Below are 27091 nucleotides of genomic sequence, written 5' to 3'. Positions count from 1 at the left end.
TTTTTTTTTTTTAATTTATGATCATCGTGGTATCGAAATCGGTATTGAGTATAAAATCAATTCCTTGATATTTTTGTACCATGACAACACAACCTTTAAAGAGAGCGTATTATGCAAATTTGCGCTTTCTATCATTATAATGTTCTCTCATTATAAACATGCCTGAGGAGGTTTTATATGTCATCCATGCATGTTTGAGTAATTTAACAAAGCTCAGCCCACAAATCTGCGTCACCCCTGCTCCCACACGACGATTCCTCATAAATTTACAAAAACATTTACACATACAGTATACAAAAACCGTACACAACAACTTCACAAACCAGGTGTGATGAGTAGTATTTTCATTAGCAGGATGCACGCTGATTGTGTTGTGATAGTGATATATTGTTTTTAGCAAATATAGCATTTTCAAAACAATAAAAGGTAATATGTGATCTAACTATATTATGTGTTAATTATGGAAGCCTATTTCCGCCAGTAAATAAAAAATAAAAAGCTTCACAGAAAGTCATAATTATGAGTTTTAAAGTCATAATTATCTTTCCTCATCACAAACATACCCAGAGTTGTGTTTTGTTTCATTTTCACATGTTTAACACAGAAATCTTGCATATTTTGGTTCTTGTCTCAAATTGAAAACACTCAGTTCCACCTTATGATGTCATGTGGTAATGTAGGAAGTACTCCTCTGTGTTTTTAAACTCCACACACCTTCACTGGAATCATTTGGATCACTTCAGCCCTGGACTTGCCAATCTATACTGAACAAAAGATAAAAATCATCTGATAACTTGAAAACTACTGCTTCATGACATCACAAGGTGGAACTGAGAATTTTGAGCTGTGAAGATGGTAAGAGCCTGTTTACACAAGAACGCTTGCAGGTAAAAATGACAAAATTATTTATCAGAAATGCTTTTCGTTTAGACTAGGAGTGTCAAACTCAAATTCACAGAGGGCCAAAATTTAAAACTGGGACTGTGTTGTGGGCCAAACAAATAGTTATAGAAAAATTCCTGCATGTTTTCTCATCTTTCTTATTAAAATAAATGTTTAATAATAGTTTTGCTTAAACACTGAATGATAACAACATTTAAAATAAATAATGTCTCTATAGTCTTATCTGTAGCAGCAGTACATATTTCATATGATCTTGCAAACCAAATCTAATTATATCGTAAGCCAAATTTGGCCTCAGTTTGGCATGTCTGGTTTAGACGGTGACGGCGTTTTTGGGGTTTAAAAAACTCAAAAATCTGAAACCATCCTCCAGAGTGGAAAAGTTGAATACACTCCACCATAGTGTTTCCATCTATACTGCCCAAGACGCAAAACTCTGGTCAGATCTGCTCACGTCGTGTACACGTTTACGTCACATACATCGCCATCTAGCGTCACCACCGAGCCGCCTGGCATGCATACCCAACAGAATTCCACACACTTTTGCGTCACCGTATGCACGCAGACTTCCTCCTGAAAATGCTCGTCTAAACGCAGAATAAAACGTGAAGACGCAATGCCACTATAACATTTTCTGCTCAGATCGTCAATATATAAACGTAGCCTAATACTGAACCTTTTATCAAACCCAAATCTCAAATTTATTCTGTTTTGTTTGGCCTTTGTTATGTAATCCATTATAACACCGTGCTCCTTGGTCCTCTGTCTCCTCTCTAACCTCCTCACGCTCGCTACCCTGTCCTGAACTCCCCTTCTCTTCTGTAGGGTGCGTGCTGGGACTGAGATGGAGCTGTTGTGATTGTGATGTGTTGCCGACAGCACAGAAGCCAGGGCGACACACTTGACATTTCACAGCTCGTCCCTCGGGGAGCACCGCGTCTCTCTCACCTCAGCCTCCCGCTAACAGGGCCTCTGACTTTTACCACTTTAACTCTTTCACGCTCAGCTCACAGAGTAGTTGACAGCTAGCAGTCTGCCGAAAAACTGTCTGAAATGTCTTAATGTTAAAGGGCTCACACTAATTTCTTCAGTGGAACATCAGTGTTTGCATTTTTATTGAACATAGCAGCAAAGAGATAGTAACACCAATTCTATTAGTTTTCTTCTGAATAATCAAGATGGTGGTTAAAATACACTGTGCATCCTGTCCAGTGCCTTTCACAATAAAACACATCCGGTTTACCAAATTAAAACATTTCGGTCACATTTACAATAGTGTATCCTTTTTAGCTGCTTTCAATTCATATTCAAGCCAAATAATAATCCACATTTACAATTACAATAACATATTAAACACAATAAAGTTACAACAACTAGAATCATTTGGGTCATTTCAGTCCTGGAATTGCCACTCTCTACTGAACAAAAGGTAAAAGCTGTTAACTTGAATATTATTGCTTCATGACATCAAAAGGTGGAAGAGAGCATTTTGAGTTTTGGAGATGTAAACAGACTAATAATACTGGATTAATGAAACGTGTGAGTGAAACAAAACACAACTCCAGGTCTGTTTTGATGAGTTAACGTTTTAACATGGCTTATAGTTTGCAGTTTTATGTTGACTGAATTAAAGCAAAATTAGACAAAGTTTTTAGTTAACGCTGGTGGAGGGTTCACCACCTGCTTGTCTCCATGGTGCTGCTATCAATTTGCCTGAAGTGTTTCACATTATAGCATAATTCATTTCAATTCAATTCAGTCAATTTTCATATCAAACATATGAAGAACTGAAATTGTGTTCCTCACTCCCAATCTTATAAATAAATAATAATAATAATACATGGAAAAGTCCAAGTGGTTGTTGAAGAGATGCCGAATCCTGCTTCCTGGCCGCCTGGTGGTCAGAGAGGGGAGAGCGTTCAGCATCCTAACAGCCTGGTGGATGAAACTGTTAGTGATTCTAGTGGTGCAGGAACTGAGGCTCCTGTACCTCCTCTCTGACGGTAGGAGGGTGAATAGATTGTGCGTGGGGTGACTTGCATCACTCACAATTGTGATGACCTTGTGGGTGAGGCAGGTGGTATATACGTCTTGCAGGGAGGGGAGTGTTGCACCAGTGATCTTCTTGGCTGTGTTCAATATGGGCTGCAGGGCATAAAAGAACCTGTATCTGATTTTTATGATCTGTGAACCAGGAAATCTGCCAATTGTTGCATTACTGTCACAGCAAACTCCACTCTGAAAGTTGTAAAAGAAGTATTTATGGTTCTAGGAATCCATTGCCAAGTGAGGAATATGTTTGGGCTGTCGTAAACAGTTTAGAATGAAATAGTCCTGTTTTTAAGCACTTTTCAAGTTTCTATATCTACTGCACACTTTAAACAGAAAAGTTCCCCTGCATGAGTATAAGCCCATAAGTCCAGATGCACGTCCATAGGCGGCGTGCCCTTTGGTGCATATTGATTGTAGAGGCTGTTTGTTGTGTCCAATGATGTGGCGGGCTGCACTCCCACACAGCTGCAGTCCCATTGATTTAAACCGGGCGACTCCACACAGGAGAAGGCCACACGGAGCCCCGCCGAGTCCATTCACAAAGTATTACTGGGCTCATATGCAGAACAAGCCTGGAACATGCTGGAATGTCTGGGCAGAAAATCAAATAAAGCACAAGCAACGATCTGAACAACACAAAGATGAACTGAATTGTGAGGTTCAGAATAGTTTTGTTTTAGCAGCTTAGTAGGTCTAGGTTTTCTGTCTGGTCTCACTGTGATTTTTTTGTAATTTCAAATGAAAAAACTCACTAAGGTCAAACAATTGCGCTTATTACCTTGAGATTTCTCTTTGGAAACTAGCAGCTTTTGTTGTTAGACTCATTTGAACTGCTTCATTTCTCGAGTCCTTTGAATACAAGCACATGCTCACTTCTCTTGATTTTTTTATTTCATCCCTGGCTAAATATGAAATAATATAAAACAGCAGCGTGACGTGCGAGGTGGCGACAGAGAAAAAGCTTTTTGAAAGACACACAGACAGACCAGAGTTTAAGTGCCTCTTACCAAAACACACTTAAGATCATTATATTTAAGATTTTTGCTAAAACATTTACACTCGTTTTCCGAATTTGGACATTTTTTAGGTTGAACATTTTACATCCTGGTTGGAAATCATGTCATCACACTAGGGAATTCACACTGTTACCTGGAAAACTCCTCAAGTGTACACAGAAATTATTATATGACAAATATAAATATAAGAAAACACACTTATTTTGTTGAATTCATGTTATAAGAATAAAAAAATGTGTTTGTTGTGTGTAAATTGTGTTGAACTTTTGTTGAGTAATTTAATCAGTGTTTAAGAACTCTCTACATCCTGTAATTTTCAACATATTTTCCAACTTTTCTTTACAAATTGCTTCTTGATTTGTGTAAAACTATCATTTATATTTATAATAGCGATAACCCCACCAAATTAAGTCAAAATTAAAGACTCAGAAAAATCTGTCACAGGCACTTTAGCTGCACACGGCACGATCTACTCAGACAAGACACAATTTCCACAAGACAAGACGAAATACGAGATATTGGGTTGGCGAGAATGAGAAAAGACGAGGTTTTAGCATCGTTTCTAATACAGGAGTCTCCAACCTGTAGCTCGGGAGCCATCAGTATCTCTCCACCCCTTCCAAGTAGCTCACTGTTTCTGAATTATACGTATTGTGTTGAATAAAGTAAAATTTGATTGAATTAAATGCCTTTTACTATTGTACATGTATCATTTTGATGCCCAACTTTGTGCACTAATAAATGGATAATGGTTTATTTTTTATAGGCAACTATCTTAGGGTGATCAGATTTTCCAAAAAAAAAAAAAAAAAAAAAAACTGAGACACCCTCGGTTTGTGGTAGTTCGTAATAATAAAATTGTAACTTGAGTGTGTAATTCGGGAAAACTTATTCATGACTAACATGAGTCAGTATAGTCACATTGTCTTTGTGTTTTGGTCATATTTTCGGCAGCTTTTCTGTATTTTACTTAAACAGATGATAATTTATGCCTGTCTTTACTGTTAGGAGAAATCAAATTAGTCAAAAATAGGGACAGCTGGGACATTTCTTGCATAAAACAAATCAAATAAATAGGGATGTCTGGTCACCCTAATCTAACTGTACCTCATCTAAGGCTTGCTGAGGCTCTTTTATATACTCAATTTCTTGTGACTGTTAAAACTAGTAGCTCTTTGGCATTTTTGTTTTGTAAAGGTAGCTCTCCGGAGGAAAAAGGTTGGAGACCCCTGTTCTAATATATACATTTCACTATTCAGTTTCTAATTTTGGCCTCACAATTTCATTTTTTCCCCATTCTATTACTGCTTTTTGGAACTGTGAGAGATGTAACTAAACAATATTTGACCGTTTTTTGTTGAATCCAAATATAAACACGTGGCAAAAAATCTCACAAGGTCATTTTTCTCATGTGTGCACGAGATTTTATGGCACGAGATCTTGTACCATCCGTATTTCAGACCACACCGCTCCAAGACCTCCTGTTTTAAGCTCTCGGGGTGGAGTTCACACTGACCCAAGTCCGCCTCTCTCAAAGTGAAAATTCTTTTACATGGACTTAACTTGTGATAGTGTAAAAACGACCTTAATATCAATTCTAACAGAAGAAAAAGCTGTTCAAAAAGCCTTTAACTGGAACCTGTAACTAAAATGTGTGTGTTTTTGTTGTGGACAGAAACTTCTCCAGCTGCAGAACTTCAACACCCTGATGGCGGTGGTGGGAGGACTCAGTAACAGCTCCATCTCCAGGCTCAAAGACACACAGGCTCACGTCAGCGCCGAGACCAACAAGGTGAGAGGAGACATACGGACTTTGGGAAGGCGGTAGTCACAATGGCCACGTTTACATGAGAGCTTTAATTCTGATTATTCCGCTTTTAAAAGACCATGTAAACACTTAATTCCTAATGAAAATGATTATTCGGAATTAAACTTTATTCTGAAGTAAGTGGGTGGTTTATTCCGATTTTAAAGACATATTAATTCATTCCTCATTTATTCTTCTTAAAAATAATTCCGGTCGTTCAGTTCATGCTCGTTGGGTCGCCCTTCTGACGCGATCCAGGCAATCCGGCTCCACCAGTTCTGGTTTCGGACTTTCATCCACTGCTCTTTGGATTTGTGAGCAGGATGCGGGAGTGGGCTGAGGTAGAGCAGCCGTTGACTCAGTTTGTCTTCTTCCTCCCTTCTCCGACGCTCTTCCCTTCTCCTCCTCAGCTGACAGACTTAAAGCGTGATAAGAGAAATCTCCAGCTGCTGCGCAATTATCATCAGAACAACTGCGAAAAAATTTTGTATTATGTTTGTGTTCATGGCGTAACAACAAACTGAGATGACAAAAAAGCCGGTAGCAGCTGAAGTGTGTGTTTTCTTTTGGTCGACGTAAATACGTTCATGTCCAATCAAAACCATTCCCCACCCCCAGACGTTGAGCGGAATTAAATAAATCCGATTTAACGTGTTTTCCATGTAAACCTCAATTCAGAATTATTATTTCCATATAAATTCAAAGGAGAATATTTTAATTCCTATCATGTAAACGTGGCCAATATAAAATGTATTCAAGTGTTCTCATTATTCACACTTTGTACACGGGGTTGAGACAAAGTAAATGATAAACTCAATGTGACTTTAAGACCTAAACTATTTTAAACAGAGCTGTTTTTGTGTGATATTACTGGATCAATTGGCAAGCTGTAAAACATAAATTAAATATTTAGGTCCATTTCCTTCTTTCCTTCACTACTAATTTTCCTTTGTGTTGTTTTTACATGTTTATTTGAGGTGTCTTATACATACTCACATAACTAATATTCATGCTATGCTCACTTTTTTTTCTTTACAGCTCATCTAGGATTCATTAAATCTTAGAAATACCAGTTTTATTTACAAAACTCTTTTACTTATTTACAGTAGGCAAAGTGATCTGATAATAAGGCAAGAGATGAGCTAGAGACACAGTGCATGTTCAGATCCTGTAGTTTGTCATGGACGCTGTTTACCTTCAAAGTTAATTAGCTGAACCAAAAAGGCCAATGACTTCATGTTAAACCATAGTCAGTTTTGTTTACCCTCACAGTGCTATGTAGCGGTCATCATGCTAACACATGTCACTGATCTGTGTACATTCCACTGACAAACACAGAGCAACAACTCCTATGTCAGCGCCTAAGTTATGTAAACTAGAGAATACAGTTACACATTAGAAGTACTGTACTTTTAAGTATGTAGTGTCCAAAGTAATTGTCTTTGTAACTGCATTAATGGGTGATAACTAATTACCAGATAAAATAATTAGTTTTTTATCTTTCAAATCAGCAAAAGTACCCAGAACCAGTGTTATAAACTATTCTCCTCCACAGAGCTCAACAGCACAAAAACAGACTCACGGCTGAACAGTCACAACAACAGTGGGCAAACAGCTGTCCCCTTTACGCAGCAGACTATGGCCAAACAGGATTTACCAAATGCCACAGCATTTAACAAATGCACTGATATCAGAGTATTACCATTACAGAACGTTTTACATAGTGTCGTAGTACTCAAGACCAGTCTTGGTCTTGAGACCGGCCTTGAGACTATCTTGGTCTCGTCTTGGACTCAACTGCGTTTTGACTCGGTCTTGTTTAGGTCTTGAGGTCTGAAGCTCAACAAGTGATAAAATGGAGATCCATTTATTAAAAAAACAAAAAAACATTGATATATATGCACTACCTATCAAAAGTTTTAGAACACCACACTTTTTCCAGTTTTTTACTGTTTACTGTTGACCAAATTCTAAACTTTTGATTCATGAAAGTGCCCACCTTTGTCAGATATAACAGCTGAACACACTCGTGGCTCGTTCTTTTTACAATAGAAATATCAAATATTCTTCAGAAAGTTTATTTATTTGATTGGGACAGAGCATGTTAATGAACAAACATGGCACAACATGAATGTAAACACACCCGACTGTAGCCTAAGGCTAATTTCCTTCCGTTGTCCCAAAGGGCTGGGGTCACAGGGGGTTCTTCCCAAGTCCGTTGCAGAAGTTTCTATAAATGTGTGGCACTTGTAGGTTGCTTCACTCTTCTGTCCAGTTCATCCCAAACCAGCTCGATCTGGTTTAAGTCTGGAGACTGTGCTGGACACTCCATGTTTTCAAGCTTTACCATCTTGTTCTTTTTTCCTGAGGTAGTTTTTGGCAGAGCTTGGACTTGTGTTTTGTGTCTTTTATCTTTTTTTTTTTTTTTTATCTCTGCCTGTTCAATCCTTACCTTTGTACCATTTCAGGCTCTTCATTGGACTTGAAATAAATAACTGGAAAAATTAGGGTGTTCTAAAAATTTTGACCGGTAGTGTATGTATGCCAAAAATACTTGTGAAATACAAATAAATGTTGAAAATTACAAAAATGATCTCAATTTGGTCTCAATGGGCCGTGGTCTCTGTCTTGTCTCAGTCTCGACCCTCAGAGGTCTTGGTCTTGTCCTGGACCCTGTGATCTTGGACAATCTTGGTCTCGATTAGTGCGGTCTTGACTACAACACTAATTTTACAGGTGTAAATCCAGAGGTGAACAGTCAAACAGATAGGAGATACAATATGGCAACTTTTTCTGTTCAGAACTTCCATCACAGCTTGTTACTAAACTAAAAAATTATTTTTTTCCCAGATTTTCAACAGTCTAATCGAGCTGGTCACCTCTTGTGGAAACTACAGCCAGTACCGCAAGCGTTTTTCCGAATGCTCCGGATTCCGTTTTCCGATCCTTGGAGTTCACCTGAAGGACTTGATCGCCGTCCACGTAGCGCTGCCTGATTGGACGGACAAAGAGAAGACGCGAGTGAACTTAGCCAAAACGCAGCAGCTGTACGCCATCTTACAAGAGCTAGCGCTGATCCAAAACTCGCCGCCCAGCATAGACGCCAACACGGACCTGCTAAACCTGCTTACGGTAAGTGGGAAGAGACAAAAAGTTACTGATCATCACAACTACATTTGACGCTATTCTGACAAACTGGCACTTATTTACAACAAATCCTGAATATAGATCCCAACTGATTCACCTACTGTAAGTAAAGAGGGACAAAAAGTAGTGGCAGAAAACTTGCTGAAAAAAACTGTAAGTCTTGTGAAAATAATTTTTTTCAACAATAGTTAAGCTACTTCAGGCATCTACAATATACAGTAAATTCATGCTATTACTATATTGGTTTTAGTAATATGGCATTTTTTCAATATGTGTACACTGTCTGCATATTGTTTGGATAATTCTTTAAAAAGTGTACTTCATAGGAGATAATGGTATAGACCTGTAGGTTTGTGGAACTTCTGGTTCTGACTTTAATGGTTTTCTATGACAAAATGTCTGTGGAAATGTCTTGCGTATTCTCCACCAGCTTCCTAAAATTAAGGTCATGGTATCCTAGAGATGTGTTGCATTTAAAGTGCACAAATCTATCTATCTATCTATGCTAATATCGACATAATGAAATCAATTTCTGAGTTAACAAGTTACTTATGTTTTATTCATGACCATAACATTCCTTTTGCTCAGTAGTTCACTAATGCTAGTCGTTGTTTGCCTTTAAGTCTTTCATACTTTGATAGCTGTGGATAAATTCTTCATGGATGGAATGTTCATCCTTTGTCGATCTTGTTTGGTTGAAGATTTGGTGATGGGCCAGATTTTTGAAGCTGGTCAAGAATAGTCAAGACATTTCTACAGATATTTTGCCACAGAAAACTATTAACCGGACGTTTCACAAACCTACAGCGGGACACTTCTGGCCGTTGTGAAAAAGTTTTATTTAGGAGTGGGGAATATATATTGGCTCCAATGTGGTATTGAAAATTTTGGCCAATATTTATATGAACTTTTAGAGTAGCTGTTAACTTGAAAACTACCTCAACATGACATAGATGTAAACAGACTAATAATAAAGGAATATGTAAATGAAACAAAACACAACTTTGGGCATGTTTTTGATAAGGAAACAACATTCTAACATGGCTAAAACTGCACAAGAGTCAATTTAAAATATACTCGGCTTCGGTACACCATGAGAAAACCGTTGCTTACTCCCAACACACTGGTCTGCATCGATTCTCAACATGAATGCAAAAGGAAAAAAAGTTGGAAAAATGTTGGTTTGCAGATGGGAGCCCTTGAACACCATTTGTGAAGTATCTGAGAGAACATTGATTGGAGTAGGAGGGAGACGTTGGTAGAACAGATTTTGTTATTTGTTTGGCTGTTGGTCAGAAACGCTGAAGAATGACCAGCTGGGAGTGAGGAAATGTGAAAGTAGTCTATTGAAAGATCGATTTACAAGTTTGAGGAGCCAATCCCTAACAAATAATGACAAGGTTCATCATTTGTGAACCTGCCGATCATAAGTTTAGGTGTTTCTTTCAAAAACTGAATCTCCCATAAATTTGTATCCATCTGAAATTAAAACATCGTAAAATTCTGTATTTAATTGCGTAATAGTTTAGAATTATAATCAAAGAAGAGATAGTATCAGTCGAAACAATTGCAAAGTGAGCATCAACGAGTACATGTGGTGTAATATTCCTCAGCCGACTTTTATTTGACATATTTTGAAGGTGAAAAGATGTAAAATTGAGTTCCAGTCGCCACATTTATTTACATGGATAAAAGCCCTGTGAAATCACACTATTCCAGTAACACCTTTGGCACTTCTTGATGAGAACACAGTCGGTGTGGTGCTTATGCTCGGCAGTAAGTTATAGTGTAAAAATTGCGGTTTGTTACAGTCAAAGGTGTGAAGGAGTGGGCGCTGGGAAACCACACAGATATTTTAAGAACAAGAAATGAGTGAGCTGTAATGTAAAATTTACCGACGAGATAATCTTAGATGCAATCAAATTTCTCTAAAGGAGGGTTTAGATGCTGGTGCTGGTTAAAGTTAAAGGTTCTGTATTTCGCAAAATTGAGTCTTGTGAGCTTCAAGCCATGTTGTAATGCTGTTACTTCCTCAAAAACAGACCTAGAGTTTTGTTTTGTTTCATTCACACATGTTTGAATAACACTTAATTATTAGCCTGTCCACATCTCCAAAGTTCAAAATGTTCTGTTTTTGATGAGGTGAATTCTGACCAATCAGATCAGTTCACTACACCATTTCCTGCTTGTTACTAAGATGTGTGTAAAATCCCTCAGTCCTCCAGGTAGAATCCAGGGCAAAGGAGAAATTAAATTTGTCAACTGGACAAAAGTTTATTTGGTTGAATATGTTTCGCTGCTCATCCAAGCTGCTTCTTCAGTTCAGAAGCAGTTGTTACTAAATTAGATCGGATCACTTTGGATCGATTGCTTTCCCTGTCTTGGTGAATGTGTATTATGAATGTGAATGTGGATGAATCATTTAATATGCGGAGGACTCAAATATACATTGAGTAATAATGTGTTTAATGCAGCTTTGTGCACATTTGTGTATGTTTTATAGAAATGAAACTTAAAACTACATGGCAAATTTGCATAAACTATAAGTGTTGAAAAAAAACTGCTCGGTCCTTGTGCACTGATGCGACTCACCTTCTGTCGGACTAAAGGACATGACTCACTTACAGTAGCCGTAATGCTCCGACAGTCCATCAAGCGGTGCGGCTTCGTAGCTTACCAAAGTCGTACTAAAACATTTTGACAGATTTTTGAGCGCTGTGTACCACATAAAATCAGTTTGAACTCAGTAAGCACAACTAGAATTAATACATAAGGTGCACTGGATTATAAGACACTCCCTCAACTTTTGAGAAAATTAAAGGATTTTAAGTGCGCCTTGTAGTCCGAAAAATATGGTAATTAAAATAAAATTTTTGTGTTTAAAAACAACTCTGAAATATTTTACCCTGAAATTTTAACCCTCCAGTTTTTGCTGTGATGGAAAATGGAGATGAGAGAAAGTATTTTGGGGGTACAATGACTGATGTAGTGATTGTAGGATAAGGTATGAACATAAGGTTACTGATAAGATTCCAATCCCGATCAGGGTGTACTGTTGTTGTGTCCTTGGGCAAGACATTTCTCCCACCTCACCTACGTATGAATGTAGTGTAGATTGCCACAGATAAGCAGCCATGTCTCTCAGAATAATTCAACTTAAAAGCAAAATGAATTGTCATAATAATAATAATAATAATAATAATAGAATTAGGTGTTTTATCGCTAAGTAATTTGACATTTCAGGTAGATTAGATTCGAAAAAGGCGTTCAATAATTCAATCCTGCGGCATGTGTCCGTCTGCGATAGTGGCATTCCTTTGTAAAGTGCACTGGAAAAGGGTCAATAGCTAATTATCTCGGGTTCGTCAGTTCGTTTAACGGGGAAGTGGGCCAAAATAAGTCAGCTCCCCCACCACCTGTTTTTCCAATGTGCCAAAGACTCTGAAACTATCAAACTCTCCTCCGCAGCCAAAGTCGATAAAAGTCAGGAAACGCAATTAGGCTGAGACAATGGCAAAGGAAGTCTATTAAGTCTGCTAAAACTGTATATGACTTATGAATTTCATGGGATTCTTGTTTTACTTTCGGAGTTCATGTTTAAAATACATTATATTATAGTACAACATTTTCTTATCTGATGTTATAATGTTGTTTCCTCATCACAAACAGATCCGGAGTTGTGTTTTGTTTCATTCACACATGTTTTACGCACAAATCCTGAATGTTTAGACTGTGCGACTGTGCTCTAGTTTTTGTTTTGTTTTTTTTTCCCTTGTGATGTCATGTGGTAATACAGGATGTGCTCCATTGTGTTTTTAAACTGAATACACCTTCACTAGAGTCACTTGGATAATGTTAGCTCTGGAATTCAAGTCAATATCTACTGAGGTAAAGGTGAAATGTAGCTGATAGCACACAAAAAACAAAAACAAAACACAACTGTAGGCATGTTTTTGATGAGGTAACAATATTATAAAATGTCTTAAGGCTCACAGAAATCAATGGTATGTATTATAGATAAAGAGTTACCAAATTATTACTCAAATTACTTTCAAAAGGTTTCAAAAGTTATACAATATTACAGTGTGATTAACGTTTTTTTCGGACTATAAATCGCTCCGGAGTTTAAGTCACACCAGCCGAAAAGTGTGTAATGAATAAAAAAAATAAAAAACAAAACATATATAAGTTGCACTTTTTGGGGGAAATTTGTTTTATAATATCAGAGACCAGGAACTGATATTTCATCTTAAAAGGCAATAGAACAGAGAACAACAGACTGTTAACACCACGTATGAACAGTTCTTCAAATAATTACAGCATAAACAACACAACAGAACAAGTTTACCAAACTCTCCATCTCACTCCAAATCACTAAATCCATTGAATTCTTCATCCTCGGTTTCACTTCTGGGCAACTCAGTGACCTCCGGAGGTAAACAGAGCGCCGCTTCCTCTTCTGTGTAGCTGTCGTCAGACTCAACATCGGTTCCAGTTAGAATGGGATGGTTTCGGTGTCACTAAAGTCCAGGCTTTGTCGATCCATTCAATGAGGAAAGTTGCATGTTGCATTCTCCTGGTTGTCACAAGTTTCTCGCTTACTCCAAACTTTCTTTCTACTGCAGATTTTGCTACTTGCATCTTATAATCTGCAAAATATGGTTTTCATTTTGGGGGCCTTTGTGTTCAGTCGTCTCAGTTGTCCTTAAAATTTTACATTTTCAGTGGTACAGGAGTAATGGTGCGATCAACTGACGTGATACAGACAGGACAGAGGCTCTTTCTGCAGGAGACATGCACAGTAGAGCCAAGTGGCATTGGTAGAGGAGGAACAGGAGCAGCAGATACTGACACACAAGCCTAAAGCGCCCTCTAGAGGCTGTCAGAGTGAAAATTTTAATATATAATTTGCACCTGAGTATAAGTTGCAGGAAACACCTAAACCATGAAAAAAAGTGCGACTTATAGTCCAAAAAATACGATACTATAAGTTTCACACAGCTCATTTAAATTGTAAATAGACTGGATTACTAAACATTAACTGATCTGAAAGTGTACATTTATAATTTGTCATGCCAAGTAAGCCAAGTAAGCATTTCTGGACATTGAAAACTTGTTATTTATCTTTTTGTTAATGTACCTGTCTGTTTCATTTTAGGTGTCTTTAGACCAGTACCACACAGAGGAGGAGATCTACCAGATGTCTTTACAAAGAGAGCCTCGAAAACCAGCGGTAAAGCACTTCACTCTCACCATTACTCAAGTACAGCATGCACAATCTTCCATTCTTTCCGGCCATAGAGTAACTTGCTTCTCCTATATTGATCTTTGGTGCTTTTATTGTTCATTTTACAGCAGAACTCCAGCCCCACCCCTGCCCCAGAGCCTAAGCCCGCCATGATTGACGACTGGGCTGTGTCGGTCAAACCCAACGCCGACCCGACCATAATCAAGAAGCACATAGAGAAGATGGTGGAGGTATGAGATTTAGTCACCGGTACAAGCGATTGCGTGCACTTCATCACCAGTCAATCAAGTGTTGTCATGGTTGCTATGGTGATACAATCAAGGTTACACATAGTCGTCTCGGTTTACCTGCAGTAGTGACACGTGAATACATCCCACCCAATATCCGTGCATTTCAGAATGATCAAAAACGAGAACGATTACCATAGCAGGGGCTGGTGCTCTCCACACTGTAAAATCTAACACTCGGGTTCACTTGCATTCAGCTTGTTTATTTTACTAACAGCTACAAATTTGTGGATCTCAATGATTGTGGTAAAGTAACAGTTACTTTCAGGGTGACAAAAAAGTACATTACTTGTCAATTAGACTAAGGTCTTGAATGAGACAAGTAACTTCAACAGTGACGTGTCATTGCCAAGAGTCCAGCTCCATTTCCCAGTCCGTTCCGGTCCTCCTTTTGCTACCTCCCTGTTTTTCCTACAGCTGCCACTCATTCCCGAATCATCCCAGGACGTCTCTGTATCCTCCCTCTGTTCATTCAGGGTCTGTTTGCACAAGAACGCTTGCGGGTAAAAATAACAAAATATTTTATCAGAAGTGCCTTTCATTTAGACCGTGATGGCATTTTTGGGGCTTGAAAATGCAAAAATCTGAAACCACCCTCGAGAGTGGAAAAGTTGAATACCCGCCACCGTAGCATTTCAGTCTACACTGCCCAAGACGCAAAACTCTGGTCAGATCTGCTCATGTCGTGTACGCGTTACATCACATATATACAGGGCACAGAAACAAACATATCGGATCATTTCCATGTGTCGGACCTTCAAGCTATTCTGGCTGCTCTAATAAACTTACAGGAGGATCTGCAATCACCTCTGTCAAAGTCTGGATGCACCTAGTTGGTTGCAGGCAAGTCAGACGGCATGCATACCCAATTGAATTCCACACACTTTTGCATCACCATATGCACGCAGAGGTCCTCCTGAAAATGCTCGTCTGAACGCGGAATAAAAAGTGAAGACGCGATGCCACTTTTGCGTCTTATGTTCAGACGGTCATGATATAAACGTAGCCTTAGTCTGTATATCCTCCTTCTGTTCATTCGGTCTGTGCTACATTAGTCTTGTACTCCTGTTTTGTTTCTTCCAGCATTTTTAAGCTCTAAGTGCAGAGGCCTTGGTTGAGTTGAAATGGAATGACCAAACTTTATTATTTTGTTGTTACAATGTGTTTTGAACTAAGGCTGAAGAAAAGTTTTGCTATGTCTTTTTTCAAAAACTAAACAATATTCAAATCTTTGTGTACCTGATGCAGATCTAAATGGCATTGTAGATAAGAGCTTGTTTTTGCTCTAACTTGTCTATATAAGTAACATTTACTTACTCAATTCAATGCGATCGGTCTCCGTGGTTTTACCAACTAAAATGAACTTACTCTTAAAGTAAAGGTTAGTACATACAGTATTTCAGATTTGAGGAACTGACTGATTAGTTAGCACAGCTTCACAACATGAATTGAATTCTATGAATGAAAACTAAAGTTCACTTGCTCTGCCTAGTTAGATGAAAGAGGAATTTACTGTAAACTACACTGAGGAATCACTTTTAACTCAGCTTTAGATACACAGTCCACTTTAGTCAGATTTTTCAAGTCAGTCGGCTTCCTAGATTTTTTCAAGTAAATTCTACTGATTAGATTTTGCAGTGTACCGAGAAAAAAGGCACTTTTCCATAGCTTTTAAAATGAACGTATCCACATTTTTCTTAAGTAAGCAACATTTTGCCTCTTTAGATATCAGGCTTTTATGTGTGCACCTGCTGAGAGAGCAGTAGGAAAGCTTTGTGCATTGGTGTAAATGAGCTGAGGGATCTGGGACCGGTAAAAATATAACAAAAACGAGAGTGGCAGCAAATATTCTTTGTTGAGTTTTCAAACTTTTACACAGCTGCTGTCTTCATAGGATAAATATGAAACCTAAAAAAATATGCTGAACACAAGAATACTTAAAGCGCACTTAAGGCAAAGAGGCAGGAGCTTGAGCACCACCTGAGCTCTGTCAGAGAAGAGCACAGAAACGTCAAATAACAAATGCAAACAAAAGAGTTAGGGAACAAAACGAGCTCATAACTACAACTACTAGCATTGATTTAATATTGGGATAAATGAAAATACTAAGTAGAGACACTTATTACCATCTTCTGTGCAAATGCTATCGTCAGAACTTCTCAAAATCCCTAGACTACCTCTGAAGTAGTCTATAATAATTATTCTAACAAAATATTCTCTGAACATCTTTCCAGTCCGTCTTCAAGAACTTCGACACAGACGGCGACGGCAACATTTCCAGAGACGAGTTTGAGGCGATCCAGAACAACTTCCCTTACCTCAGCAAGTTCGGAGAGCTGGACAAGAACCAGTGAGACACATATAGATTTTATTATTTACACTTAAATCTAACAGACAGATATTTATCGCCTCGTAAACCTTTTTTTTTTTTTTCTGTCACAGGGACGGTAAGATCAGCAGAGAGGAGATGATAGACTACTTCATGAAGGCCAGCTCCCTGCTCAACTGTAAGATGGGCTTCATACACTCGTTTACGGAGGCCACATATGTGAAACCTACATTCTGCGAGCACTGCGCCGGATTTGTAAGTTAACACACAATCCAATAAACGTAATGTGTGTTTTACCAGTATGAGCAAGTGAGAATCAGTAGAATTGAATGGGTAAACTTTGGCGCTTTGACTCCAGCAGGTTAAAATGACCTATATACGGCACAAGATTGACTTTTGTGAGCTTTTAGTTCTGTTAGATTATTGTTTGCTTAATTATTACCATATTTTTTGGACTACAAGGTGCACTGGATTATAAAACGCATTAAGTGAAAGAAATGGACGACACTTGAGACTGATCCCTTAGTCCAGACGTCCATGATCCATTGGCAGATCGTGACGTAAATCACCCGGTATTGCCTCCCTGTCTTGGTTAATTTGTATTATGAATATAAATGTGGGTGGATCATTTTAGTTTTTAAAAATTTTCTACGAGGAGGACTCAAGTATACATTGAGTAATAATGGGTTTAATTCAGCTTTGCGCACATTTGTTTACGTTTTACAAATACGGAACTTAAAACTACATGGCTCATTTGCATAAACTGTACTGTACTGTGTTGTGTGCTGATGTGGTCAGCTTCTGTGGGACTCGGCTTCTGACTGCGGTAGCCATAATGCTCTGACAATCCATCAAGCGGTGCGGCTTCGTAGCTTACCACAGTCGTAGTAAAACATTATGACAGATTTTTGAGTACCGTGTACCACATGAAGTTGGTTCGAGGTCAGTAAGCACAACCAGAATTAATACATAAAGCGCACTGGATTATAAGCCACACTACTGTTTTTTTGAGAAAATTAAAGTATTTTAACTGCACCTTATAGTCCAAAAAATACAGTCAGTCAGTTTACATCTAGAAAACTCAAATTACTCTGTTCTAAGCGTTTTCCAGAGCTAGATTTTACCTTTAGTTCTGTCAAGATTGGGATTGCATTTCCTAGGTTAAATTTATCCAACAAATTCTAGTGAAGGTTTATGGAGTTGTAAAAAAAAAAACAGCTCCAGGTCTGTTTCTGACGAGCAAACAACATTATAACATAGATCAGAAAACAGTCAAACCTTTACGAGGTCTAAGAAGAGTATGAAGAGAAGAGAAAATGGTTGTAGCTGGAATAGAAAGGAGAGAGTGTATTCATAAAAGCAGAAGGGCATGATTGATTTTCAGCTACAGATTCACAATGTATATAATTGTTAGGTCAAGATTTACAGTATTGTAGTTTTGTTTGTGGAACAGCACTCAACTGCCAGCTCAGCCCTTGAGGTATAATAGTCTTGACTCTCTACAGTGGATGCACAGCCAGACTGAACTATACTAGTATGAAAATTTAATATTAGTCAATACTAAAACTAGTATTGAAACTATATACTCATTTGAACAAGTACTGGCACACACACATACACAAAAACTAAAACAAAACAAACAAAAAAAAATCGTATAATCACATAACAACAAATAAAACTGACTATTTTAGAAACTATTTTAGATCTTCTACCAAAGGAGAACATGGTAATATTGTCACATTTAGAGCAGAAGTAGGACCCAAAATGCAGGACTTGTTTTCTTAAATTCTTTAATAAAACAAAGAATGACCAAACACAAAAATCCAAACAGACGTGGCTCAGATAACGAACCAACAAAGGGCAGAGGAGAACACAGTGGATATATACACACAGATCAATACAGCAGGAAGTAAAACTCAAAAACACACACAGCTAGAGAAATAACAAAACTAAACCGGGAGAAGAAAAGAAAATAAACACCATGACAAATATAGAAAAAGTACTATTATTCTGTTGAAAGTTGAAAGCTTTTTATCATTGTGGTGTTGAAATCTGTATTGAGTATCAAGTCTATTCCTTAGTATCGAAATCAGGTTTGAAATCTTAGTATCATGACAACATTACTCCACTCTGTAGTTAGCAGTGGCTCTTCCATTTACAGTATGAGGTCTCCAGTGCTCGTGTTATTGATCCATTGTGATTATCTTAACACAAAAGGGGAGAAAACGCGTGTTGCTTTTTCGAGGCCCCCCCAAACGTCACCCTGGCAACCCAACGTTTTAACCGATGAGCCTGCGATGTCTGTACGATCGCCTCGTATTGATCCACGTTTTATTTACTCGTATGGATTCCACAGGTTCACTCGATCATGAACTTCTATAAAACCTTTTGTCCACTCGCTCCCACCTTTCCCATTCCATCCCTCGATCTATTCTATTTGTTTGGCTCTCTCTCCGTCTCGTCATCGCCAATTATCCTGAGTTACGGCCCCTGGTGCATTCTGGGAAATATGGTGAGAGGTAATTGGGCGAGATGATAGGTCTGGGGTGTTATGTAGTGTTATGTGCGTCTCCGAGAGGGTCTGTGTTAAATTCAGTGTGATACAAAGAATAAAATTGTCGTATTCCTTTTTATAACATTTTTGTCATATTTTTAAGACATCAGAAGGAATTCATGTGTCGCTCTTTAGTTCATTTTGGATTAATTATTGAATAGAAGCCGTTTTCTGAGCTATTTTTAACTAATGAATCATCTCGCTCTTCCATAAACTTGGATTAATCAGTCCATTCATTCATTTGAACAATACCAACTATTACTTAAATGGCTCATATTACGCTGTTTCATTCTTAATTGAAATTCAAAAGAATTAATGGTACACAAGCCATTGTAACATGGCTTAAAGCTCTAAAGAATACATTTTGCATAGTATAAGACTTTCATTGACGTGTTTTGGGTGAAAGGCACTGGTTGTTTGTCTGTTCTTCACGCGTTGAGTTTGATTGCAGTTGATATAATCCCCAGTTGTTAGAGAAGGCTTCAAACTTAGTCACCTGGACAAAGTTTGAAATCAAGACATTTTGATTGCTATCTGGAATAAGGTGACCAGACGTCCCTTTTTACCCGGGACAGTCCCAGTTTTGAGCCTTGTGTCCCCTGCCTCAGCAGATTTATCCCAGTTTTATATATAAGAAATGTCCCTGTTTTTGACCAATCTGATCCCTGCCAACAGTAAACAGAGGCATAAATTGTCATTTCTTCTTGTAAAATACAGAAAAGCATCTTAAAAATGACCAAATACAGAGAAAATGTGATTATACTGACACATGTTAGTCATGACAAGTCGGCCAAGTGCAGAACAGTTTTCCTTAATTATGCACTCGTTTCACAATTTAATTATTACCAACCACCACAAACAGAGAGCGTCCAAGTTTTTGATTCTGAAAATCTGGTCAACCAATCTAATCTGGAAGCCATTTTCAATCTGGAGGGACTGGCCTGAGTAGAAAAAAATACAAAATGGATTTAAACAATACATTTTCATAAGCCTGTGATCAATACGAGTGTTCATGGTCCAGTTTAGGTGTTTGATTTTCAACATAAATGGTGCATGTGAGTAACTGAAAAATTTTGTGACTGTAGTATTGAGAGCTCGCCTCTTGTAGATCCAGCTAAATCAGTTCTTTATGGTCAGATTCCATTAAAATAAAGCTCAGATTAAAGTCTAACAAAGCCACAGACAGAGCAGAGCCTTGTCATGGAAATGATCTGTAACATAATACCCAAACATACCAGAAGACTGTCTATGTTGGTTTATTACATTTGCACTGGTAACAAACTGTCCCACTACTGATGGACAGAGTTTCTGCTGCAGTGAGCCCAGAGCAATGGGGTAACAACACCTAAATCCTGTCCAAGCCCTTCCCAAGAACAGTTTGCATTTAGGTCAGTCTGATCATTTGGCTTTCATAGCTCAGAAATGTAACATCTTTACATTAACATCTGAGTACAGGTCAAGATGATCAAACACTTAACACGAAATAAACAACAGAATAACATGTACATGGAAAACCAAAAGGTACCTATAGGCTTCCTTCAAGAGAAAGGATTAGACAAAGAATAGTGTGGTTTTTAGGGATGGCCATGATTAGTCGACTAATCAGTATTTGATCATTAAGAATTTTGTCGATCATTTTTATTTTTAATTGAGGTTGTTGTGCGTAGTGTAAGGAGACGAGGCAGTGTCTGACACAAATACTGGACTTGTGGCCTCACAGTCCCACTTTTGGGCTCTGGCTCCTTGGAGACACTGTACCACTCAGTGAGAGTGTTTACAGCACATCAGTGTCCCGGGTTTGATCGGGTTTCTAACTGTCGGTTTTGTCATTGTGCACGTAAATGCAGTATCTGGGTGACTGCAACATAAAGTTGAGTGCACATGCATCCAAAAGACAAACACTTTTCAGTCTTTTCATCACAACAGAAGCTAAAATAAATAAAGTGATCAACATAAATAAAGTGAGTGTCCTTTAGAGAGTCGTGTCCTTTAGTCCGACAGAAGCTGAAACATAAACAAATGTGTCAAAACTGCATTAAACACATTATATTCTCAAACGGGCTGATGTGGCTCTATAGTGGTTATGGTTTATATGTTGTAAAGTTGAGTTTATTTATTTAGATTAGTAATAGTAATAATGATGATAATTTTAATATAATAATGTTAATGATTAATCGAAAATCAATTGTTAATTCTCCTGACAATAACATTTTTATCGAATGCCCATCCCTAGTGGCTTTAAACACTTCTTACAGTAAACAAAACCAAAAGAGCAACACCCAATGCTCCGATTTCCACCGGGGATTAAATTGTTGGTGGTCTTATCTTTGCGATTGCCCTAGTTCTTTATACTCTCTATTAGAACATGAAAGCCATATACTAATTCAATTGTCCACCTCCCTGTTCCCAGCCAGTCTGCTAATTCGCTGTTATAAGTAGCTGTGATAATCTGTGTTGACACACGGCTCTGCTCTTTCAAAATGTGCTTAGACTGAAGTCGTAGAACACATCCATGCCTCACTTGTTTACAGGCTGTACAAAACACTAAATCATAATTGCGATCTCTGGGTTTGTGGCTAATCAAAATGGCGAAATTAATTTGAAGAAACAGCAAAGCTTTATTATTATTGTGATGAAGCAGACGGAGGTGATTGCCCAATGTTGACTCAGAGGCGTAAGTGCTGAAATTGAAGTGCCGTGAAGTGTATTGTTTTTGCAAAGAAGAGATTGAAAGAGAGAGAGATAGGTGGGAGAAAGAAGATAAGATAAAGGAGAGAGAGAATAAAGGAAAGAGCAGACAGGTGCTCTTTCCACATTCCTCTAATTAGCCTCCAAGCCATGATAAGGACTGTCCGAAGAGTCCGCTGAGTTAGGAGGGAGTTAGAAAAAGGAGCGTTTGTACTTTCTTTCTTAGCTCCTTCAGCATAGGAACCACAGAGGCTTCTTAAACAACAGCATCCCACAATCCAAATACATTAAAGGTTTTATTGCCTCAAACATTCTACAATACAAGTATCTGGAGAAAGAATGAAAGTAAAAGCTTTAGGGCCTCACAGCTGGTGCTTTATCTGTAGACTACATAATGACATAAGGGAAGATCTGCGCATATTGGGCCTCATTCATGAAATGTTCTTGCAAACAAATTCGTGCTTAAGGCCTTCTCATGAACATTTTTGGCATTCACAAAACTTTTCTTAACTAGAAATGTTCTTCTATAACAACAAATGATATGAACACTCGTAAGAACAAACAATTACACAGTTTTAGAATATTATTACTCTGATAATGCAACTAAAAACTGTAATTCCTCCATGATTGTAAGTCATACATTTTCTTAAATTATTTCCTATAAAAATATTACCATGTGATCCAGAAATGTTTATGAGGCGTTTTATAGAACATGTGGTTTGTTGGGTCGAACAGACTTTCTACAGGCTGCAGTGAGTCTCCATATGGGCCACTGTCACAGCCCTGCACCTGGTCACCGCGCTGGACTCAACACCCCCCTGACCCCCCGTGACCAGAGCGCATTCTTACACACCATCACCACCTGCCCCCTTCCCTCGCAATTTAGAGAGCGGTCACTTATATCCAGACGTTTCTGATTTAAATATTCCTCCCTGAGTGTGTTCATGTGAGTCTGGACATTTGAAATTGCTGCTGAAGCCGTAAAACAGCCGTAATCTGTAGATGCTCACTCCCTCGAACTTTTACACATCATAATGCCAAACCCATATCAATCAATCAAACCCATATTGGCCATATTTGGAAATTCAAAGTAAATACATATTAACTTTCTTTGTAAATGAAACGTAACTGGATGTTGGTGAATTTGGCGCAAAAGTCACTCAAGAAGGAATTCGACTGCTTAATTAGATTAATATAAAGAAATCTCAGTGAATCTGGCGCAGAGTTTTTTCAGCATTTTCTCAAAGTGGACCATGTGGCAGCCAGACTAAAGGACAGCGGAACACAGGATTTTAGATTTTTGTGAGAGAAAACAGAGCAGAGGCTGCAGCTGATGGTCAGTCTGGAGAGTTATTCTTATCAGGATGTTGAAGGTGGTTCATGTTTAAACTTGTCACAGATTGTTCAGTCTCTGGGGTTCATTGTAGAGCTTTTTTTATTCAACAGCAATATCGTGCAAACATTTGGGTCATTTATGTACAATGTCATGTTGAAATTCTCATTAAAATCAGAGCAGCAGAGGAGAATGAGGAGCGCTTATTGTAATCTGTTTTGAGGGTGTTATAGTTTTTTTATCAAACAGTGTAGGGTCACGTGACATCTCCATTGTTCTCGCGCTGGTTAGGATGATCGAATTCTTCAAACACAGCTGAAGCTCCTTCTCCTACGTGCCTAGAACTCTTATGGTTGACCCCGTGATGTTTTAGGGGTCAGAGAGGAGGGTTAGGAGCTACGAACTATTCGGAAGGAACCACTGACAGAGAGAGAGAGAGAGTGAGAACAAAGGAAAGGAGAGGTACAAAAGAAAGGAAGTGGTAGGCGCTTGTCCAAAATAACTCACTTATTGTACACATATTGAGAAGTTTTTTTTTTACTCTTTAGGATAGGATTTTAGTCATTCATTCATTTATTCAAATATTTTTAAATAATTTTCTTACGTGACATTGAAAACTTAAATAAACACATTGCAAAATAATTAAGACAAGCTTATGTTCTGTCTTGTTTACTTATTTGCTGGAGTCCTTCACAGTCAATAAATCGAGCCATAAGTGAGAGTACATTTGATTTCTTGCATGTTTCTTAGGCTGTGGGATGATTAAAACTAGATTTTAGTGAAAACTGATGTCAGAAATCAAATATTGCCTAGTTAGTGAAGTTATATTTAAAGTTAGTTTAGTTAAGCTGGTAGATAAGTTCAAGATTTGACAAGTACAAGATTTGAAATGTCTGTAGTTTCTATTTTAATGTTTTTTCTTTAGTCTTTAGAGAAAAATGGCTTTCAAAGGTACAATGTCCCATTTAGACACGTTGATCGTTGCCAGCAAATTGTCAGATTGTCTCTATTGCAAAATTAATCAACCACATGCAAGCAGCTCTTTGGAAAGCACCCATTTTACCAGCCCATTCTGTCCCTCCATAGGGGTCTTCCTGCTCCCGTTTGCTTTGCATTGTGTTTTGGATTGACCGACCGCTGTAAAGGTCAGCTTGTGTGGGCCGCTCTGTGGTCCTCTCTGTATTTAGACCATCTCCTCCTCCTGCTGCAGTCCAGTCCATGTGTGTGTGCTGTATATGTGTGTGTCGTGTGTGTGTGTGTGTGCATGTGTGCATGTGGAGAGGTCAGGATATTTGCTGTCTCTCAGATGTCCCTCTTTCATGTCATTGTTCCCCACTGGCTGACGGCCTCATTGATGTCCACACGCTGCCCGGTGGACTCGTCTCCTGAGCGTGGTCACCTAGTTTCGTATTTATCCATTCAAAGATTCACGTATTAGGCTCTGTACCTGATTTCATCCATCTATTTCTTGCCCCAGTACAAATATATTGTATAAGTCCACTGTGCGCTGGCCTCAACTTATTTTATTGTCCGTAATCAGGAAATCTACGTTAGCGTTATAGAGTGAAGAATGGCATGAAGAAGGGAGTGTGACGTCAAATGAAGCTCACGTGGCGAGAAGTTATAGGAGCAAATTTGGAGCCACGTTCATATTAGGAATAGGAATTTATTAAAAGACAAAAAAATAAGTGCCTAGTGCCTCTGCTCAGTTTCATTTCTCTCCTGCAACTAGGTCAGAAATCAAGATACAATAGATGGTTCGCAAAAACCCTGGAAGTGCGAGTTCGGGCACCAGCCAATCAGCGAAGAGACATACATTCAGTGAGGATTTAAAGCCCGGAATAAAGAGAATGTTTGGTGAATTTCATAAAGGGGAAAGATGTTATTGCCCTTCTTCTTACGGGATTTGGGAAAAGCTTAATATACCAGTTAGTCCCTTTAGCGGCGCATTACATACGTCACAACCAAATAGCAGCGATTGGTTGAATGAACGAAGCGAACGGAATCTAAAGCTGCGAGGTCAGACAGTTTCTACGAAGTGAAACAAAGTAAAACCGGCTGATGAATCAGGATCATGTAGAGCGGGTTAATATGAACATTTTAAGACCAAAATGACAGGGCCCGCTGCAGCAGTTACAGAGAGAGGTGACAATTTAGCGGACGTCCATTTTTATGTACAGATAGGGTGACCAGACGTCCCTGTTTACACGGAACGGTCCCAGTTTTGAGCCCTTTGTCCCCTGTCCCAAAGATTTATCCAAAACCAGTGATTTGTCCCAGTTTTATACAAGAAATGCGACTAGGCGACTTGATCAGGAATCACAAGACAGTAGACGGTTTGCAAGAACCCCGGAAGTTGTAGACCATGCACCACCAGCGAAGAGCTGTGAAGCCTTGACGTCAGACTCAAGCATCTGTCTGGGTCCCTTTTGTGGTACAGCACGACAGTAAACAAAGCGGTTGAGATGGATGTAGACGAAGACAGAGATTCTGTGTTGGCAACGATTCCCGAGATCAAGGATTTTCACTCTCTGCTTTGTTTGCTGTTATGCCGGCAATTACTTGGACACCACTGAGTGTTCTGAAGCATTACATAGGTCACGATCAAATAGCAGCGAATGGTTAAATAAAAAAAGTACCCGCCTAATGTTGAGCAAACGAATCCTATTGCTGCGAGCTTTCACTTTGTGGAAAACATCTGATGAATCAGGCTACAAGAAATGTCCTAGGTGTCCCTATTTTTGACCAATTTGATCTAAACCAGGACTACACCAGGTCTAAACCAGGACTAAAACAGGTCTATCACAATTTTTGACTAATCAGATCCTCACCAACAGTAAAGAGGAGCAGAAACGGTCATTTGTTTATCCAAAAAACAGAAAACCATATTTGCAAATGAGCACAAAACAAACAAACAAAAAAATACAGTGTCAGAAGTCCCTCAGATCTTTTCACAATGATGTCTGTGCAATGACGGCTGATTATAAACTGCTCTGTGAATAATTTGTTTGCTCAGAATGCATAAAGTAAGTGAAGAATAACTTTGGACCACTGCAAGTCATTTAAAATAGACTAGCTGTGTTGTTGTGACACATATTCACTCTTAAAAACGTTTTCTCAGTTGACAGAATTAATTTTCCTTTTGCAATATTGCTTGTAATGTTTTTGGCGGAAGCAAGCAATCAGAAGTACATTAAGCTTTAAAGACTCTCACGGTTAATTTCAACAACAAATGTTTTCTTTAATAACACGGTTGGCAGCAGTGATTAAGCTTCTGTTAGGTTGCCGTGTTGTGATTGGAACATTTTGGAGAAGGCACAAAATTACAATATTACGCTACTTTCTGATCTGTATCTTAGGGTATGTTCATACTGCAGCCTGAAGTGACCCAAATCTGATTTTTTCACCCCTATGCTCCTGTATCTGATCTTTTAATGACAGTCTGAACAACACAGATCCAATTTTTTTCAAATGCAACCCAGGCCACATGGATACGTGCTCCTAAAACCGAGACATATCCGATCTTTTGACATGCGACTTCAGTCTGAACGGCCAAGGCGCATTCATCCCACCTACACGTCACAAATACTCAAACTTAAACTTTCTTCTCGTCATATGGAAATTGTGTATGAACTCCGTGTCAGTGAAGCAGTGAAGCACATCGCAATCCCTCCACTCTTGGCTGCCGCTCTGCATCCACACGGTTCTTTCTACGGACGTTGCTGCC

General features: G+C 38.6%; 1 protein-coding gene across 4 annotated transcripts in view; it reads left to right on the top strand.

Annotated features, from left to right (window-relative positions):
• Positions 1 to 27091, top strand: part of LOC110168337 (RAS guanyl-releasing protein 2) — a 134607-nt gene that overhangs the window by 82103 nt on the left and 25413 nt on the right. Inside the window, exons 8-13 of one of the 4 annotated variants that reach the window (XM_055156588.1) lie at positions 5647 to 5763; positions 8629 to 8910; positions 14084 to 14158; positions 14284 to 14403; positions 16695 to 16810; positions 16903 to 17044. In XM_055156588.1, the coding sequence (XP_055012563.1) occupies positions 5647 to 5763; positions 8629 to 8910; positions 14084 to 14158; positions 14284 to 14403; positions 16695 to 16810; positions 16903 to 17044 (852 nt within the window). Of the gene's footprint in view, positions 1 to 5646; positions 5764 to 8628; positions 8911 to 14083; positions 14189 to 14280; positions 14404 to 16694; positions 16811 to 16902; positions 17045 to 27091 lie in introns of all 4 variants that reach the window. The other 3 variants (XM_020933777.2, XM_055156587.1, XM_055156586.1) reach the window with 3 other exon arrangements.

The sequence above is a fragment of the Boleophthalmus pectinirostris genome, unplaced genomic scaffold (assembly GCF_026225935.1).
Source record: "Boleophthalmus pectinirostris isolate CB_2022bp ecotype Guang Dong unplaced genomic scaffold, ASM2622593v1 HiC_scaffold_20, whole genome shotgun sequence".
NCBI classification, from domain to species: domain Eukaryota; kingdom Metazoa; phylum Chordata; class Actinopteri; order Gobiiformes; family Gobiidae; genus Boleophthalmus; species Boleophthalmus pectinirostris.
Note: the sequence above shows the minus strand (reverse complement) of the source record. Positions and strands in the feature narration are given on the sequence as shown.